We start from the raw sequence: 20462 nt of genomic DNA, 5'->3' as shown, positions 1-20462 counted from the left end.
AAGACAGATGCTAGCATGGCTAGAGCAACAGAGCTTAGGCTGTGATCAACTTCGACCAGAAAAAGAAAAAGAAAACTCTCTTGCTACTACACATTTGTAATATTTGTTACATAGATTAGTTTCTTGACAAAGAGAATGGTGCAATTTACATTAGAGGACAAAAAGTAGTTATTTCATCATGCATTGAGTTGTGCCTGATATAATGTTCTTCTTTTTCTGAAATTACAATTCCCCTTGTTGCTTATGATATTGTTGCTGGCTCATTGTACTTCCACCATTGTAGCTTTTATTTTGAAAGGTTTCCTTGGGACAACAATGCATGATGTTGTTGCTGGCTACTTAAACATACAAGTACATTGAAGCATCCTGTTTTAAAAACTTTTCCATAAAAAACACACTGGAGAAACTGCAGCAAAAACTTTTGACATGCCCGTTGCCACACAGAAAGGATATTGCATTACATTTCCTTTTGTTTTAGTGAGATTGAAAAGTTATGAAGATGAAGAGAAACAACAGCCCGACAATCGCCCCAACCCCACCCTATTGCGATTATTCAACTTCACACACGATTACATGTGTGAGTACAGTGTATTGACTTTCATTGATGATGTCGAACTTCACTGTAATTACTAAATCCATATAAAAAAGGTGTATATTCACTGTAATTACTAATTCCATATGAGTAATAGAGATACTAGCAGATACACTGTAACTACTTGTGAGAAAAAAAAGATCTCAAGCCAGGTACAGTCAAAGTATATCAACAATCTTCTTGAAAAGGCAAGTAAAAAACAAATAATCCTTGCATAAGCTGACAAACAATCTTGAATAGGCTTCACAAAAAACAAATCCTTGCATACAGTCACACACTGAAACATTCCTGTGCTTCATTCAGAGTTGCATTGTGAAAAAAGTTCAGTTGAGCTGGCTAGAAGAACAAGCTCTCAACTACACTCGAGCTGGCGACAAGAACATGCTCCCAACTACACTCTAGCTAGCTACAATAGCTCGCGTCAGCAGTACTAGGCCACCGCCGCCATGACTCCTCCTGTTGCAGAAGCTCGAAAACACCCATCTAACGCTGAAGAAGCAGCTTCAGCTGATGCGCGGGGTCCAACTTGTTGCTTGGGTGTCTCAACAGATCTGCTGCAATGCGTTTCCGAAGGTTTGGGATGTAATCCTAGGAAGCAATAAGACAGGAAACAAGTAAAAATTTAGTCATGAAACAGATCCCAATCAAGTTGAGAAGAATTACACAAAAAAAATATGGTTTGCTATCTAAAGAAAATACCTCGCCAAATGACAGCATAACAAGGCCATCCCAATTCTCCACGTATAAATACTATAGTAGAACAGTTATAGCTGAAAAAATAGAAGGTATATAGTTATAAAATGCAAAAGCAGCTTTAGGTGAAAAAAGAGAAAAATGTCTCTAAATGCAAAATAAACACATATTCTGCTGGGATAAAAATGCTTACTAAGTTTTTTGTTGAGGGTAATCAAGTGGGGTGAATAGGGAGTAAGACTCGAGATTGTGCTTAAAAAGTGGCTCCCTCATTGCAACACTCTTGATGTTTGTGACCTGATCAAACCCGATAAAACATGGACAAACAAAATGCATAAGTGTGCGGTGTGGAAAAGCAAAAAGAAGAAAAAGATTTGTTGCGCCAAACTCCAACAGGAGCATTACCACATTCTTAGTGATCCTGTCCATCTCAAAAAGGTCTTCCGAGTTCCTAATGGAGTCAAAGATATTGAACTCCTTTTGGGTGATGTTAACAACTACTACTGCCCAGTGCCTTTTGTGTACAACCATGAAGAATAGCTGCAATGCATCAAAACAAAGCAGAACCAGAAAATCCATTTAGAAAAAAAATGTAAAAAAATAGAAAAAGAATGCAAGATGGAACAAGATAAGAACTTACCAGGTCAGATTTTGAAATGTGATTTTGTAAGCAAGCATTCTTAAATTCTTTTTTGCACACCTTTGGATCAAACACATCTGGCTCAGCACTGAGTTTCAACTGATGGAGAAAATCACAAAACAAAACAAAAATATTAGAGGGCAGACCACAACTATATAAAAAATCAAAAAAGCATTGAAACAAACAGATAGAAAAAACAGATTTGAACACTAACACTCATCAACACTGAGAAAACAAATTTTTTTGGCTTCTTCTTCTTCACTCACTGATCATAGTTGAATGTCTTCAGGTATAAGGTCATGACCTCATTGTCAATCTCCGCTCTTGGCTTTAGAGATGCATGAAAATTCTCGAGAGATGTATGGAAGCCATCTATTTCAATGAAGTCGGGCCTGCAAAAGAAAATTTGTGTTGATTTTAGATAAAAACAGCAAGAGATATGCTCACATATCAAACTCTTTCATCTATGGAAACACAAAAAAAAAAGATTTCAGGCAAAAATGAGTAATAGAAAAGCATCATCATATGACTCACAGAAGCTCGTTTTTCTTTGGTTTTCTTGTCTTGTATCTGGTCATTACATACTGATGGTGTAAGGCATCACCGTGTGCATCAACCTTAATCTTCTTCATCGTTGGCACATTGTCTGGGGAGACAGCCACCCTTTTCTTCTTTGACTGTTTACCAAGACTGTTGGACTCACCCCTGACCTCAACATTCGCCTCGGTTGTCTCATGCAAATCCACTACTACTGCACAACATTGCAACAACACAAAAAAAGAAAGAAAAATGAGAATGCAAAAAGGAAACGCACTGAGAAAACTCTTAGATAAAAAGGAGCTTGTGTTCTGAAGCAAGAAAAAACCTTGAGGTCCATCGGAGGAAGCGTTTTTGAATGAGATGGGGGACACATCAAACACAGGCCCCGGAATGTCGTTTGCCCTAGGGAGCTTTGGAGCTGTGTCAAATGTTGCGGTTGGGAGGTTGCTAGGCCTTTCAACTTGAGGAGTGTTGTCAAAGTTTGGCACTGATGGGATTGAATTCTGCACATCAGAGCTAGAAGCATTTGCTGTCTGCACATACTTGACTGGTATGTCTACTTTTTGATTCATCCACTCATAGTCTTCGGTCCCCTCCGAGAAAAGAGCACAAGATGGGCCATCTTCCCACTCCAAGGCAGTTACCATCATTGCATGCACCGTGCCCTGGGAAAGAACTGGTGTTTCAACCTTATCAGAAGCTCCCGAAGGATCCATGTTGCAAGCATCTTTGGGGGTCACCTTTCCGCCCTGATGTATAACTTCCTCCTGCTCCACACAATCCTTCCCATGAGAATGATTGCTACTCTCACCTTGTTGCAACGCAGCAGCCCTGGAACGCTTAGCAACGCTTGTGCTTTGACCCGCCCCCTGTTCCGCTTCCACCCCAACCTTCTCAGCTAATGCACCGGTCTCCACTACTTTGGGAGCAGCAACTACACCACCAGGTTGTGCCTTGTTCTGATCATCAGCACCTGCTTCTGCCCGGGAATCAGGATCCGATAATGGACACTTGGAAGAGTGGATAGCAATGCCTGCTGCAGTGGCTGTTGGGGTGCCAAAAGTCACCGCTCCCGTGCGCTCGACACTGCTTGTTGCAATGACTCTTGGGGCGACAAAACCTTCACTCGTGTGCTCATGGGTTGACACTGCATTGGAGTGCGCTTCCATCAACATGAGACCCAACCGCTTGCAGAAAGTTGACTGCAGGACCTGCCCAAAAGACGTAACAACATTCTTCAACTCTGCCGTATAGAGATTTTTGTGCTTCTCATATATAGGCTTCAAGTGCAAAGGTATCTGGCACAGAAAATAAGAAACAAACAAATGGGGGTAAGCATAAATAAAAATGAAAAAAGAAGATCAAAAGAACACAAAGAAGCAAAATCATGCACTAACAAAAGGTAGTGCATTTCTACCTCTAACTCTTGGCAGGAAGGGAGCGGCTGCAGCCACTCATCCAGAGAGACGCGAAACTTGGCACCTAAATCACCCTCAACACTGACTTGAGTGTTGGCTTTGTCAGCTCTATTAGTGATATTTGCCGGATGATGTTGATTCTGACCCTCACATTGCTTGTCCGCCTTCAGTACTGCATATGGCGTTTGAGACAAAGGACGATGCTGCATACAACAATCACCAAAAAGAAGAAAGTAAGATGTTTATCACCGAAAGAAATCTTTAAAAAAGGAAGATTGGGTCTGCTCTTACATTGCGCTTTCCAAAATCAACCTTCTTGAGGGTGAGCTTGTTCCTGTCAAATTCTTTAACAAGCTCAAAATCTGCATTGCACACAAAGCAAGCCCTGGGCAGCGAGTAGTTGAACGTCTCCTCACTAATCAATGACCGAGGCACATCCAGGAAATCCATGTAAATTAACTACATATATTTTTGAAAAAGAAAACAAATCAGAAGGTTGTATCGTACATATGATTGTTGCGAGCAGAATAAAATAAAATAAAGTAAAGCAAAAATATGAACCAATGAAAACATAGACAAAAATGATTTGCGTTTGGCATACCACGAACATAGGTAGACAACCCCCTATCCAGAAGCCACTTGCCCCAGCCTCCCTCTTTAGTTGGTAATTCCTCGCCTCCCTCAACGCAGTTGCCAACACATGCTCGTCCCACGCAAACTCATTTAGTTCATCCAAGTCCTTCAAGCTAGCAAGGTAGTCCAACGAGACCATGTTGCCGGTGCCAGGAACTAGCACGAGAGCAAGGCATAAAAGAACCCAAGTCCTCTATAAAGTAACAACATCATTATCCGATGCTTTCTTGATTACAGAAATGGATTTCTTAATTGGAGCCCTTGTGCCTTCTCGATATATGTCGCGCAGCTCGCAACGTTCGTTCCTCTTCAGCAGCTCCACTACCCTTGGTCCGGATGGGACATTAATTTTTTTTTGCACCATGTCTCTAGTGAACAATATAGTCTTCTTTTTATGGCTGACCAAAAGGCACATGTCAAATTTGAGGACGAAGAACATTGCTATGCAATTCCAAATAAAGAACATTGCAACAGAGACACACACAAAATGAAATATGCCAGAGGGTGATTTGAAGGTACCTGAACAAAGAATGCTTAGTGTCAATTCTCATAACTACCCAGTCAATCAGCTCAAGAGGTACAGAAAATGGTCTGATCTTCAACAACGAACCAAAACTCGACTTCTCTAGCACTGCCCTCTTGTTAGCATTCAGCTCCTTCTCTGCAACCTCACGCAAACGGCTAGCTGAAAAGCGCGTTGAAAACGACCCATCGGAAGATTCATCATCATCCATTTTTGGATCACTGCAAAAAAAAGAACAAAAAGGAAATGTTCAGAACACCCATTAACAACACTTAAAGCTATAGAGAAGGAATGCATGAAAAATCTGAAACTCGTGAAAAAAAATTGAAATGTACTTGGTCATTGCATGAAAATGCTGGTTGGTCATTCATTTTAGGAGGCCACATAAAAAATGCAATGTAGCATCTTCACTAACTTCTGAAAGGGAAAACTTATATAGCTATGACTAACAGATATCAAATAAAAACAAACACAAACAACTACTTCTGCAATTTCCATGCAATATGGGTAAAAATCCTGGGGTAACACGTACTGCAATGCAACACAACTACCTCCTGAACAAACACAACAACAGACAAAACTACACTAAAATCTACAACTCGCAAGTACTACAAATGCAAAAAACCGTCTAATCATATCTCTGCATCATCAGACCTGCTACACACATAAAAACAGCAGCAACCGTCTGCATAAATCCACATGCAGTCGACGACATTGCAGCATTAGTCGTGAGCACCACCGAAACCTGTCAAAAAAGCAGCAGCACACACACACATGCCATCACTGATGACCTTCAGCAAGGTGCAGTGCAAAAGACGTGGAAGATTGCAACAAGCTTGAAACAGAGGCAGTTGCGAGCGCGAGATCCCGGAGAGAGTGTATGGGCTCTGGCAAAACTCCTGCTCCAGATCCAGAACAAAGACCACCCCGCCTCTCCCAAAAATAGATGTCTACCGACGAGCCCGCCCCTAAAACTCCGGCGAGCCGGCGATCCGCCTCCCCTAAAATAGATCGTCTGGCCTTTCTACTACGAATTTCTGCTGCGGATTTCCATATTATTTTGGAGAAGGATCCGAGGTACCTGTCCTGCAGATTGTCGCCGTCCATGTCTTCAGCCGCCTCCTCGCGGACCTCCTCGCGCGCCTCCCCTCGTCGACCTCGCGTCAGCTTCGCCGCCCCGGGAGCTGGACGCCGCGACGACCGTCGCATCGGAGATTTGGAGCGAGGGCGAGAGGAACGAAGGGGAAAGGGGAAATGTTGCGGTGTTCGGAAGGGGGTGCGGGTGAGGGAAAACGTCGACCCGATAGATCTCTCGCGTCGGGCGCTACACCGGGTCCGTCGGATCTCTCGCGATCGGACGGTGCGCGAGGAGATTTACGAGAGCGAGAGATCAGTCGGTTGGAAAGAAGCATTTTCCCAGAATATATCATCATGTTATATTTGTTTCTCCCCGTGGGCGTGGGGAAATCCCTGGCCCCTGGGAGTGAAACCAACCAATAGTATGCGAGAAATCGGCGGGAGGTGCGAACCTGCTGCTGGGAGCGGCTGTCGGTCGGCGGGGAGAGATCCTCGTGGTTGGCCATGAGACGCGGTGGCGGCGATTCCGTATGTTGGTGGAGCTTGGTCGATCGGATCGCGTGGGATTAGAATTAGATTGCCCCTGCCCTGGGTGGAGACGGGGGATTTGTGCTGTTCTTGTAAGAGATAAATACACCTGTGGTCATCGAAGTTGAGGTCAAAGCACACTACGGTCACTGAACTTCAAAATACACTCAATACGGTCACTGAATACGAGTTATGATAATTATACTGTCACTGCATCATCATAGAGCTATGTATTTTGTCCAGTTGACCAGTCAAACTGTCACCTAGTGATGCATGGTCACCGCCACGTCCTCTCTATCCTGTAGGGCCGACTTGTCAGCTGGTGGCAAAATAAAAAACCCTGCGCACCAGGACATAGATTCGAACCCAAGATCTCCCAGTTGGAGATCACCAAGGCTAACCACTTGATAAAGGAAAACGCTTCCTTCCAACCGACTGATTTTCTCCTCCTTTAAACCGACTCCTGCGTGCAACACGTGTCCCAGGCCACCCACCGCTCCATCCCAGCCTTATCTCCTCGCAACCCGTCTTCTCCACTCGTTTTCTCTCTTTTCCCCTGTCTTCCTCGTTCACCACTGCCAGGGGAGAGGCCAGCAATCCCATGAGGACGGAGGAGAGAGACGGCGTTGCCGTGGTGCTGGCCCTTGGCGATGTGGTCCATCTCCTGCATGGCCTCGCCGTTGGTGAGGATGTCCCACTCTCCGCGGCGCTGCTCGTCGCGGAGGTAGTCGAAGACGCGCTGCGGCGGCGTGCCGGGGAGCCGCACGGAGGTGGTGGCACTGAGCACAACGCCGGGGGGCTCGCCGGGCGCACCCACGCTCTGCCTGGCCATCATCCGCACCTTGTCCTCCCCGCCGGAGGACTGCTCCCGGCCGCCGGCGCCCTCGACGCGCCACTCGTTGAGGCGGCGCCACTTCTGGGCCGCCGTGGCGCACACCCCGGCACAGAAGTTGTCGGCCATCCGCTGCGCCAGCCTGAGCATGCAGCGGCGCCCCGCCGGCGAGATGGCCTCGTGGCGGTCGCCGTGCTTGGGGTGCGGGTTGGAGCAGAGGATGGCGTGGTACTCGCACTGGCGCTGCAGCAAGGCGAGCCAGCGGCGCGCGCCCAGGGCCTGGCCGGAGCGGAGCAGCGGGCGGTACGGCTCGTGCACCGCCGCCTCGTCGTACTCGGCGTGAACCACCCACGTTACCTGCACATCCGGAACTGGGAGGGACCGCCGCCGACGCATGATGCCACAGTGGTGGACTGATGCTGCGAGCCGGTGGCGCGCCCAGCACCCCGCAGCACCCGCACCGGCCTTTGCTGCGGTCAGTGTTCCCCGAGCGTCGTCGACCGCCGATGTGGCTGGTGTTGCCGAGCATGTCGGATGCAGCGCCGCCGGTGCTATTGACGAGGAGTGCTGCAATTGGTGGATCTCATCGGCGGCGGGGATGCTTCCAGGCAGCACGAGTGGTGTTGCGTCCTCCCAGATCTCGACGGACGGCGGAGCTGCAGTACAGCACGCCGGTGGGCAGCGGAGCTGCTGTTGCGACGGGGCATCTCTCCTCAATTCCGGCTGCAATGAAGCTTCACCACGTCGCCGGTGCTGCCACGCCAAGCTTCACCGGAGCCGCCGGTGCTTCATTGGAGCTCTGCCGGAGTTGCATTGGAGCGGGCTCAATCCGGCGAGCACCGCCCGGAGATGCAATGGAGCGCGCGGCGCTGCGACGATGACAGCAGAGAGTGGCCGACGAGGGCGCTGCAACTTCGGCGATGCTGCCTTGAAGATGTGGGAGCACCGCCGGTGTTACAATGGAGCAACGCCGGACAGTCGAAAGTATAGCCGACGCTGCAATGAAGCCTCGCCGGATGCGCCGGTGCTGCGTTGGAGCTTCGCCGGTGCTGCAATGGAACTTCGCCGGACCGCCGGAAGCATAGTCGGTGCTGCAATGAAGCCTCGCCGGAGCTGTAATGGAGCTTTGCCGGTCACGCCGGTGCTGCGTTGGAGCTCCGCCGGTGCTGCTATGGAACTTCGCCGGGCGCACCGGTGCTGCGTTGGAGCTTCGCTGGAATTCTTTGGTGCTGCGTTGGAACTTCGCCGGACGACGGCGGTGCGCCATGAAAGCTGCGCTGGAGCTTTTTGTCGGGATGCAGCTGCGTAGCGTTGAAGCAGTCGCATGTACTCCTGTCATTGCGTTGCTGTAATCCAACGGCCACTAGTAGGCAGATCAGACGGCTGGCAAGGTGGTTTAAAAGTTCCTGCCATCAACCGGTTTACGCCTAGCACCGGCCCTTGATAAAACACAATTGGATGCAGCAGTATCTTTCTGATTTTATATAAACATGAATGCATGCACCCTGCACGGTCGAACACAACCCATGCAGCCAGATCAGGTACATAGCACGTACGAACAGGCGCACACAAAGCATGCACCCAGGTGCACAGCACGCACACAACGCATGCACCAGGCGCACACCACACACATATACAACGCATCCATGCACACACACTCGGGTGCATGGAGGTAGGGCTGCAAGAAAAGCTCGAGGCTCGTGAGCTGCTCGAGATCGACTTGTTTTTTGACTCGACTCGAGATCGACTCGAAAAGAAACGAGCTGAGTTTGAACACTTTATGTAGCTCGACCAAGAAACGAGCCGATCTTGAGCCAATGTTGGCTCGCTCGATTTTAGCTCGATAGCTCGACAGAATATCATTATGTTAAATGATCATGCCTTATATTAAATGGAAATACGATAATTTATTACCATCTATGCTGTCCATAATTTTTCTCCATTTTATTTACCAACGAACACGGAATCTTAACTAAGTGCAGAGAAGATTTAAGCCTAATTATGGCACGTGGTCGACTATGTGTTAAATAACCTATATTTTTGGCAAAGGTTCCCAGCATATTCACCTTAATTTTTTAGTTTTTCATCCATAGATTCATATTTTTTACCATCTCATTTAGCTCAAAACTAGCTCGAGATCGACTCGAGATCGTTACAATCTGAGCACAAGTCATGTTCCACAGCTCGATCATGAGCTTCACTCAGTTTGAGCTCGCTCGAATTTTCATATGAGTTGAGCTGAACCAACTCCAACTCGCTCGAGCTCGACTCGTTTGCAGCCCTACATGGAGGCGTGCATCATCTACGGCAACGTCTGGTTCGTCGTGCTACGGCGAAGTTCACCCACAACGGCGCCCTGTGCCATCTCCTGCGGCTCCTCCTTGTCGTCATTGTTCGATGGTTGGATGGAGACAAAGGCGATCACATCCTCGGCCTTAGAGCATCAGTGGAACACACGCGCGTGCACAAGGACGTACGTGAGGAGGTTCTTTTGAGGGGCTGAAACGACATGTGATCAAGAGCGGCTCATGCACAAGCAGGACTCCATCCAGGAGCACATCAACGACGAACATGTCGAGCAGGAGCACGTTCACCGCAGCAGGTTTTTGAGCATTAAAAAAACATGAGCATGTCAAGGACGATAAAGGGGTTGCCTGCGGCAAGGCACGTCATGGCATCGGTCGAGACGACGGCGCTGTCCAGCTTGTCAAACATGGCGCGGGTGGAGGTCTGGTGCTGACAAGAGGTGTCCCGTCTCAACCGCGCTGGTCCGTCTCCATGGAGCATCACGTTGTCGACGTCGAGGCCGCACGCACGCACGGACACGCTAACACGCACACACCATACGCACGCATAACAGAAATAATAAAAAGAACACACACTAACATGCACAACAGAAATGAGAAAAAACACGAAGCACACACTAATATGCACGCGCTAGCAAAAGAAAACATCACGCATTAGCAGTCAAAGAAAAAGTGTGGTTAAAGCAATCGTACACAAACGGGTTACATCGAGACATTGTATTGATTAACCCTCAGGTTATCAACCCTAAAACACGACGGTCCTAGTGGGTTGCGCGTGAGTTCTACGACGCTAAGTTCGATTCCCGGCCATTGGAGTAGTTTATTTTTGTTCATTTATCTCTTATACTCACTTGCAGGTGGGACCCATAGAGTAGAGAGACAACAAAACGCTGATGGTGCTGCCTTGGTGCCACAATAAACTATTTGACCGGTCAACTGGACAAAATACGGAGCTCTATGGTGAGTTAGTCACCGTATAATCACCGCAACTCGTATTCAGCGACCGTATTGAGCGTATTTTGAAGTCTAGTGATCATAGTGTGCTTCAGCCACAACTTCGATGATCACCAGTGTATTTATCTCTTCTTGTAAATATGACGTGCGGGGCTCGATTTCAGATAGGAGTCGGTTATGTTTTGTATTTCTCGGACACGGTGGTGCCAAACACTTAGAAAAACTCTTTGTGTAAACCGACTGATCTTTGCGTTGCGTAAGCCGCGTCCCAAGCCATCCGATTAAGCTCATCGTGCGATACACACGCTTCTCTTTCCCATGGACCCAACCAAGCCGCCTCAACCTTATCCTTCGACGCGAGCATGTCTTCTCAAACTGCTCTGGTCTTTCTCCAAGTGCATGGCAGCGATGGCTGCTTCCCATCCGTAGCCACCAGCACTACCACATTGGAACCGCGCCATCGTCGGCGCCGCGTGCTGCCGTTGCATCCATCGTCGTCGCTGCATCGCAGCATGTGCCCGCCACTGCTGCGCGCTGCATAGCAGCATGCGCCGTCGCCGCCGCAGCGCCGCAGCATGGTAGCAAGCTTCCGCCGTCGCCACGTGCTGCATCGGTGCATGTTCCATCGCCGCCGCATGCTGTTGCTGCATCCGCCATCGCCGCCGCGTGTTGTCGTTGCATCCGATGTCACCGTCGCTGCATCGCAGCATGCGCTGCCGCGTGCTGTCGCTGGATCCGTCATTTCCGCCGCGTGCTGCGTAGCAGCATCCGTCGCCGTCGCCGCCTCGTGCTGTCGCTGCATCCATCGTCGCCTTGTGCTGCCGAGGAGCCGGAGCAGCGGCGAAGCATCATCTGGTTTGCCGGTGCTGCGATGAAGCATTGCCGAGGCGCCGGAGCAGCGACAAAGCATCGTCGGGTTCGTCGGTGCTGCGATGAAGCATTGCCGAAGCGCCGGAGCTGCGACGAAGCATCGCCGGGTTTGCCGGTGCTGCGATGAAGCATATCCGAGGCGCCAGAGCTGCGATGAAGCATCGTCGGGTTTGCCGATGCTGCGATGAAGCATTGCCGAGGCACCGGTGCTGCGATGAAACATTGCCGAGGCACCAGAGCTGCGACGAAGCATCGTCAGGTTCGCCGGTGCTGCAATGAAGCATTTGTCGAGGCTCCGGTGCTGTGTTGCAGCATCGCCGGGCGGCCAATGTTGCGTCGGAACATCGTCTGTGGCCAATGACGGGGTTGCTGCGACCAGACGAGACTCCGACAAACGGCAGCGCTTCATTGCCTGCTGAGGAGGGGCTGCTGCTTCCAACGACTGAGCACTGCGAGAGAAGAATGCGAAGGAAGAAGAGGAAGATGCGTTGTTGGGAGCCTACGATCTAACGGCCACCTATGCCTAAATCAGACGGCTGCGCAGGCGGCTGATCTTTTCAAAGATCAGCCGGCTTACGCCTAGCATGTTTTTAAGCCTTTTCCTTTGTTTAGAGCATCTCTACTCGGCGCCCCATAGGCCGTACGGATTGGCGCCTAAATGACCCATCAACCCGACCTGACCTGAACTAAACTGAAGAACAACGAACAGGGACAGGTTGCTCTGTGGTCGTGGCTGGGCATGCACGGCAGCGTCCGCGTGCGGATGCGTCTGTGTGCAGCGGGGAGTACACACGCTCGTCTGTGTGATAGCTGACCAGCGTGGCCATATACGAGGTAGAGCCAGACGGATTTCTACCAACAGCCAAAGAGAAAGACGACCTGAACCGGGGCCGGCAGTGTGCATGCGAGGAGCAAGCAGGGTGCGCCCCAGGTGCTGCGGCAAGCGAGGCGCTGATATGCAGGTGCAGGCGTGTGCATGCGCGAGCGGCAGAACGCGCAGGGGCTCGAGCCTCCAGCTCTTGCTCGGCTCGGGCCATGGCGACGTACGGCTGAAACAGGGGAGAAGTGATCGCGGCGAGGGGAAGAACGGGCGATCGGCAGGGGCGCGGGGGAGCGCGTGCGGGCATGCGCTGGTACAGGCGCTCGAGTGCGTGCCCGCTGTTGGCTTTTGATCCCTAGATCAAATCACCTAGGAACTATGCACGGGAAGTGCAAAGCTAGCTAGACGAGCTTGATTGATTTTCAAGCAGCACACAGGTAAACGTAGATGTATACGTGAACTTGACCTAGCCGGCGGCCTCGGCGAAACGTCTCGGCGTAACTTTAGCAAACGAAAAACTGATCGGGACGAGAGACTTTTGTTGATAGCTACAGGGGCGTGTCGCTCCTGGCTTTCTCTTTATTGCTTTTTCGTTGTGTTACAAGGTCTGAGGGGCGCGCGCGCATATATATATATATATATATATATATATATATATATATATATATATATATATATATATATATATATATAGCTAGAAGCTAACCGGTACACCGTCATGTTTAATTCTAACATTCATCCCCTTAAACATGACGTCCTCGATGCGACCTGGATCCCAAATGCGACGACTACTACTCATAGCTAATATCCTTGGCATTTCTTTTGTCGTTTCTTGCAGCATTTCAGGGACCGTCTTTACTATCGTCGGCTCGTCCGTAGCTTGACGCCAGCGCTCCTCCTTGGTCGCGTCTTCAACCTTTACCTGTTCATCGGTGCTTGGTAGACTGTCTTTCGGATTCTTGAGGGAATATCTTTTGAACCCGATCGAGACCAAACTTTGGTCTAACTTTGAGTTCCAAGCTTTTGGCGCTTGCTTCAGCCCGTAAAGTGCCTTCTTGAGCTTGTAAACTTTCTCTTCTTCGCCTTTCTTCTCGTAGCCGAGGGGTTGTTCCACGTACACTTCTTCTTTGAGGTCGCCATTGAGGAAAGCGGATTTCACATCCATATGATGAACTTTCCAATCCTCTTGTACTGCCAAAGCTAGGAGCACTCTCACCGTCTCGATTCGAGCAACCGGTGCAAACACCTCCTCATAGTCAACTCCTTGACGTTGTACGTAGCCCTTTGTAACGAGTCTTGCCTTGTACTTCACAATGGCACCCTTTGTGTCCTTCTTTAACTTGTAAACCCACTTCAAACCTATCGCCTTTTGGTTCGGAGGTCGGGTTGCCAAAGTCCACGTGCCATTGCTCTCGATCGCCTTCATCTCCTCATCCATGGCATGCATCCAACTTGAACTTTTGCTCGCCTCTACGAAGTTCGCCGGCTCCTCAACTCCGAGTAAACACAAATCGGAGTACTCGAGCGTAACTGGCTTTGCGTACTTGTAGACTTTCTTGAGGATCTTGTAGCGACGAGGCCCGGAAGAATCCGTTGTGGCTTGCGAAGGAGGCGACACAAATTATGTCGGCATCGATGCACTTGAGGAAGACAGTTGAGTCTCGGACGTGGTAGATGCCGGGTCGTTGGCATCCGCGTCGTCGGCGTAGTCGTCGTGATCGTGACCATCATCTTGATTGTCATCATCACTATGTGCCTCGTTGTCGATGTCGTTGCCGAGATCTCTACCTGTGTCTTGCAATTCGTTGTCGCTATCACCTTGCGACCCATGCGCGTCGTCGTCGGTGTCGGCACCATGATGATCACTACCATTGTGGTCACCTTGGTTGGGCGTCTTGCCAACCACCTGGACGTCCTCCCCTGCATCATCATCAGTTGGGAATTCAACTGTGAATATGTTACCGTTTGGAGCATCGTCGGCTGTTGCGCTCCAATTCCACGCTTGGTTTTCTTCAAACACAACGTCGCGTGAAATCCGTAGACGCTTGGTTCGTGGATCGTAGAAGCGGTATGCCTTGGTGCCGGAACTCCTCTCGTATCCGATGAACACCATCTTGGTGCTGCGATCGGCAAGCTTTGAGAGATGCGGCTCTGCCGTCTTCACATGCGCCATGCACCCAAATGTCCGTAGATGAGACACATTCGACTTCCGTCCATAAATTGCTTCATACGGAGTCTTGCCGATCACTGCCTTCGTTGGAGCCCGGTTGAGAAGATAGACCGCTGTCGAGACAGCTTCTCCCCAAAAAGTCCCCGGCAGATTCTTGATCTTGAGTAAGCTCCTTGCGATGTCAACGACGGTTCGATTGCGCCTTTCAACAACCCCGTTCTGCTGCGGCGTATAAGCTGCCGTGAGGAAACTCTTTATGCCAATCTTCTCGCAGTAGTTGTTGAACTCGTTCGACGTAAACTCTCCGCCGCGATCTGTCCGTAGAGCGCGAACCTTCAGCTTGTGTTCCATCTCCGTTGCAGCCTCACTACAAGAAATATGTCAACTTGTGACCTTCTCTCAGTGACCCCGGCAGAATTGGTCATAAATCCACAGCCATTTCGCTTGGAAGGGCACAAGCCCTGAAATTTCCTTACACCAAATGGTCATAAAGCAGACAAGAGTGGTCAACGACCTTATTTCTACCTAATTATGACCAATATAAATGGTCATGAGGTTGTGAACGTGGATGCATTGTTACTCAAGGTGTCGCTCAAGGTGGGCTTGGGCCTCGGTGGAACGAGGTCGCCTTCTTTAAAAAAATCTGTGTGCCATGTAGGCCTCGGCCCATCCAGGAAGAAATGTGGGATGCCCACATATTACTCAAAAAAACATATATTCGGCCCAACGAAAATGGGAAAATAACAAGTTTTTCATGTATTTAAATTTTTCTAACCAATATGAACAATGTTTTATATGTACACAAAAATGTACAATGTGTAAAAACAAATATAGACATCAAAACGTATGTATGAAAAGATGTTTTTTTGTTGTGAATATATGAAAATATGTTAATCATGTATTTAAAAAAGTTAAACATATATAAACAATATGTAAAATGTGTCTTAAAATGTAGACATGTGTTCAAAATATTAGACATCAAAATCTTTATTAAAAATGTTAATGATGTAACTAAAAGCCGTTTAATATCTATAAAAAATGCTTCTAGTGTACACAAATTTATTCATAAAATGTGGTATAATATTCTTGAAAAATGTAGAAGTTTTTTTTACAAAAAATATTTGTTAGGTTCTTAAAAAAAACTCATTTTGGGAACTCGAAAAATGGAAAATGAATATGCGAAAATTTGTCTTTTTCACCAGAGGTGGATCAAAAACTTTTTACACCCAACCATTTGGTCAATTGTACATTAAATATGGCCTATTATTTTAGAAATTTGATTTGGTCCAATTTTACAACAAATATATGATAGGTTCTTCACACAAAAACCTCATTTTGGGCACAAAAGAAATGGAAAAATTGATATTTTGTCCAAAGAAAATAGAAACTCCTCTTAGGAAACATTGTTCTTCATTGCAAGATGCACCCTTGTGCAAAATATGAGACCATTTGAACAAACTATGCCATGAATTTTTTATGCCCGTTTCAAAATACAGTCAAAACGGCGGGCTTGACTGTTCCAAGCTAGTGGTTGAATCTTGGAAAAACTTTTGATGTTTCTCTGATTAAATAGATACTTATGTACATAGAAATAATTTTTGTAAAAAATAAAGAGCAAACTATGAGGACGCTGCAGTTCAAATTTGAGCCGCTTCCTCCTGAATCAACGGAAATTTGTCTTTTTCACGAGAGGTGGATCAAAACTTTTGACACCCAACCATTAGGTCAATTGTGCATTCTATATGCCCTGGTATTTTAGAAAAATGATTTGGTACAATTTTGCAACAAATATATGGTAGGTCCTTCACAAAAAAACTCATTTCAGACACTCAAAAAATGGAAAATGAATTTTCCGTGCAAAGAAAATGAAAACTCCCTGAGGCAACATTGTTTGGAATTCCAAGATGCACCCTTGTGCACAATATGAGATTATTTGAACAAACTATGCCATCAATGTGGCCATAAGATTGATCATTTCGCTTGAAAGGCATGAATCTTCACGCATGATAGCTCATTTCTGTGAACACGTTTTTAAAATAATTGCCGCATTAAAAGTTTATTATTTTCCTGGAAACTTGGTCACATGTAATGACACAATGCGAAGGTTTTCCAATTTTTTGATTTTTTTTGAATTTTTTATGCCCGTTTCAAAATGCGGTCAAAACGGCGGGCTTGACCGTTCCTAGCTAGTGGTTGAATCATGGAAATTTTTTGATGTTTCTCTGATTAAATAGATACTTATGTACCTAGAAATGATTTTTGGAAAAAATAAAGAGCAAACTATGAGGCAGCTGCAGTTCAAAATTTAAGCGCTTCCTACTAAATCGGCGGAAATTTGTCTTTTTCACAAGAGGTGGATCAAATCTTTTGAAACCCAACCATTTTGTCAATTATGCATTAAATATGTCCTAGTATTTTATAAAATTGAGTTGATCCAATTTTGCAACAAATATATGGTAGGTCCTTCACAAAAAAAACTCATTTCGGGCACTCGAAAAATGGAAAATGAATTTTCCGTGCAAAGAAAATGAAAACTCCCTTAGACAACATTGTTTGGAATTTCAAGATGCACCCTTGTGCACAATATGAGATCATTTGAACAAACTATGCCATGAATGTGGCCATAAAATTGATCATTTGGCTTGAAAGCCATGAATCTTCACGCATGATAGCTCATTTCTGAAAACACTTTTTTGAAATAATTGCCGTATTACAAGTTTATTATTTTTCCTGGAAACTTGGTCACATGTAATGACACAATGCGAAGGTTTTCCAATTGTTTGATTTTTTTTGAATTTTTTATGCCCGTTTTAAAATGCGGTCAAAACGGCGGGCTTGACCGTTCCTAGCTAGTGGTTGAATCTTGGATTTTTTTTTTATGTTTCTCTGATTAAATAGATACTTATGTACCTAGAAATGATTTTTGAAAAAAATAAAGAGCAAACTATGAGACAGCTGCAGTTCAAAATTAACCCGCTTCCTGCTGAACCGGCGGAAATTTATCTTTTTCACTAGAGGTGGATCAAGACTTTTGACACCCAACCATTTGGTCAATTGTGCATTAAATATGTACTAGTATTTTAGAAAATTGATTTGATCCAATTTTGCAACAAATATATGGTAGGTCCTTCACAAAAAACTCATTTTGGGCACTCGGAAAATGATTCTTTTAAAAAGAACTCATTTATGAGAACACTTTTTTAAGATATTGGTATTATTCAAAGTTTGTTATTTTTACTGAAAAAAGTAGGTCACATTAGGTGTCACAACGCGAAGGTTTTTCTTTTCTATTTATTTTTATAAATTTTCTAGGCTTTCGAATAGCATACATGATTTGGCATCTTATTTTCAATCCATTATGACCAATTTAAATGGTCTTAACCTCATCAAAGGAGGTACTACGTTCTGATTGGTCCAAAATCATATCATGCGGATCATGGATTAAGGTCCGTCGGATGCGCCCAGATCCAACGGCAGCCCACAGCCCCCTCGTCGCTCTCACCCCCTACCGATTCCTGAATCAACCCGTGTCCCTCTCATCCTCGTCCACACACGAAACCCTAGCTCCCTTCTCCCAATCTTCACTGCTGCTCTCTTTTCCCCATCGCCGCCGCCACCCAGATCCGTGCTCTCGCGCTGCCCAGATCCACGCACACCGCACGTTGGAAAAGGGCAGGAGAGCCGCCTTCGCCCTCCCCTCGCCCCCTCGCTGGTCCAACCGCCGCGCCCAGTCCCCTGGATGGGACGACGACGACCGTAGGAGAGGGCCGCTGCTGCTGCTCCTCGGCCTCGTGGCCACGGCCTTGGCTGCTGCTGCTGCGGCGGGCGACATCTATGGGGCTCGTCGTGCTGAAGCCGTCGGCCGGAGGCACCGGGGGCTCCTCCTCCAGCGGCGGGCAGGGCTCCGAGGCGCTCTTGCTGGCCAACGCCACGGACGTCAGCCACTTCAGCTTCTTCCGGCGCGGCGCCGCACGCGAGTTCATCGTCTTCGTCGCCCGCACCGTCGCCCAGCGCACCCTGCCTGGCCAGCGCCAGTCCGTCCAGCACGAAGGTTACCACCCATCTCAGATCTGCTTGCCGCTACCTGGTATAGTTTACTTTGTGATACTAGAGCAAGGGCGACATGGGTGATTATGGCGATCTCTGCAAAGTAGCTTGTAGCCCTATCTGGTAGTTCATGTGATGCGTTGTAGGATTCGTAGTTGCAAAGTGATCTTGTTGCTGAAGTAGCACTGTAGGCTTGTGCTTCTGTCCATAATGATTCCCTCTGTTCGAGGGCATCCCGGCTACTGTTCTTAAAGTGATTGGTGCTTCACATTTTCTAGTACAGTACATGCATACTGAAAATGATGGGTACACGAAGTTTTTTGAAACAGAAACTTGTTCATGGCCCTACTTGTGTCGGACAGCAAGTGCCAAACTTGAAACAGAAACTTGTAGTAGCGGGCCTGGATCTTAGTTCTTCAAGCATAACCTTTTAAAGCAGAAATCAATGCACCTCATTGTTATATATTTTTTGTTTGCCCTACTGTGTTAAGCACTGTTGGTACAACATGAACTGGACTTCTTGGGGGTGACTGTATTTTGGGCAAACTTTGTTGCTGATATTGGCCAAACTTTCTGATAAATTTTCTGTTTCAAGTTTTGGTAAATAAGCTATTTTCTGATATTGGGCAAACAGAGTTTTGGTAAATAAGCTATTTTCTGAAGAATTTTGTTGTGGAAAATATATGTATCTGTAGTATGTGTGAAATTATGTGTGAAATGTTGCAAGCTTTGCATGTCATTGAGATTCTGGAAGATGATTTGGTTCACTTCACCCAGTGATTTGTCATAAACTGAGCATATGCAGTTTCTTCAGGAACCCTCCTTATTGAAGTGTGCATCCATTCCATTGAGATGGCTATTCCAAGCAGCAAAGTTTTGTTGACGACAGTTCGTGTGCTTGCTCACTAACAAGTTTGCATTTCTGCCCAATAACAGGTTCCACTTCTCAGTGGAGCGATGTGCGCGTGCACCTGGCATTTCTTCTAAAACTCGAGAGTCTCTTGAGGCAAAGCTACACCGCAGGACTGAACCATACCGTACGCCGGGCATGGTTGTGCTACTAACTGCCAGGCCACCTGTTGGGGAACAAAGTAATTTCAAAATAAATTTCTACGCACACACAGGATCATGGTGATGCATAGCAAACGAGAGGGGAGAGTGTTGTCCACGTACCCTCGTAGACCGAAAGCGGAAGTGTTAGCACAACGCGGTTGATGTAGTCGTACGTCTTCACGATCCGACCGATCCAAGTACCGAACGTACGGCACCTTCGAGTTCAGCACACGTTCAACTCGATAACGTCCCGCGAACTTCGATCCAGCAGAGCTTCAAGGGAGAGTTCCGTCAGCACGACGGCGTGGTGATGGTGATGATGATGCTACCGACGCAGGGCTTCGCCTAAGCACCGTTACGATATGATGGAGGTGGAATATGGTGGGGGGGCACCGCACACGGCTAAGAAATCAAGACATCAATTGTTGTGTTTAGAGGTGCCCCCCTGCCCTCGTATATAAAGGACCAGGAGGAGGAGGCGGCCAGCCAGGGAGGAGTCCTACTCCGGGAGTAGGACCCCCTCTGCCCTCCCTCCTTGTCCAATTCGGACTAGAGGGGAGGGGGCGCGCGGCCAGCCCTAGCCGCCCTTCCTCTTCTTCACTAAGGCCCGTCTTGGCCCATTAAACTCCCCGGGGGGTTTCGGTAACCCCCGGTACTCCGGTATATGTCTGAAACTCCCCGAAACCATTCCGGTGTCCGAACATAGTCGTCCAATATATCGATCTTTACGTCTCGACCATTTCGAGACTCCTCGTCATGTCCGTGA

The 20462-nt window shown here is 47.5% G+C and overlaps 2 protein-coding genes and 1 long non-coding RNA gene across 3 annotated transcripts; 1 reads left to right on the top strand and 2 right to left on the bottom strand.

The window, feature by feature from the left end:
• Window positions 1–552: 552 nt before the first annotated feature.
• On the bottom strand, window positions 553–2666 carry LOC120964524 (uncharacterized). Its single transcript, XR_012183595.1, has 4 exons — window positions 2460–2666; window positions 1926–2317; window positions 1292–1825; window positions 553–1180 (listed from the first exon to the last, which is right to left on the bottom strand). It is a non-coding gene; the product is annotated as an uncharacterized lncRNA (long non-coding RNA).
• A 1474-nt stretch (window positions 2667–4140) lies between these two features.
• On the bottom strand, window positions 4141–6228 carry LOC120964301 (uncharacterized). The gene is made up of 3 exons (XM_040388813.3): window positions 6121–6228; window positions 5036–5260; window positions 4141–4914 (listed from the first exon to the last, which is right to left on the bottom strand). The coding sequence occupies exons 1-3, from the start codon at window positions 6144–6146 to the stop codon at window positions 4710–4712; spliced, it is 456 nt and encodes a 151-aa protein (XP_040244747.3). The 5' UTR covers window positions 6147–6228; the 3' UTR covers window positions 4141–4709.
• Window positions 6229–18084: 11856 nt separating this feature from the next.
• LOC109761656 (uncharacterized) lies at window positions 18085–19760 on the top strand. Its single transcript, XM_020320479.4, has 2 exons — window positions 18085–18647; window positions 19580–19760. Exons 1-2 carry the CDS (start codon window positions 18431–18433, stop codon window positions 19705–19707), a joined length of 345 nt encoding a protein of 114 aa, XP_020176068.2. The 5' UTR covers window positions 18085–18430; the 3' UTR covers window positions 19708–19760.
• Window positions 19761–20462: the final 702 nt, after the last annotated feature.

Source organism: Aegilops tauschii, chromosome 5 (genome assembly GCF_002575655.3).
Source record: "Aegilops tauschii subsp. strangulata cultivar AL8/78 chromosome 5, Aet v6.0, whole genome shotgun sequence".
NCBI classification, from domain to species: domain Eukaryota; kingdom Viridiplantae; phylum Streptophyta; class Magnoliopsida; order Poales; family Poaceae; genus Aegilops; species Aegilops tauschii.
This window is presented reverse-complemented; position numbering and strand designations above follow the sequence as displayed.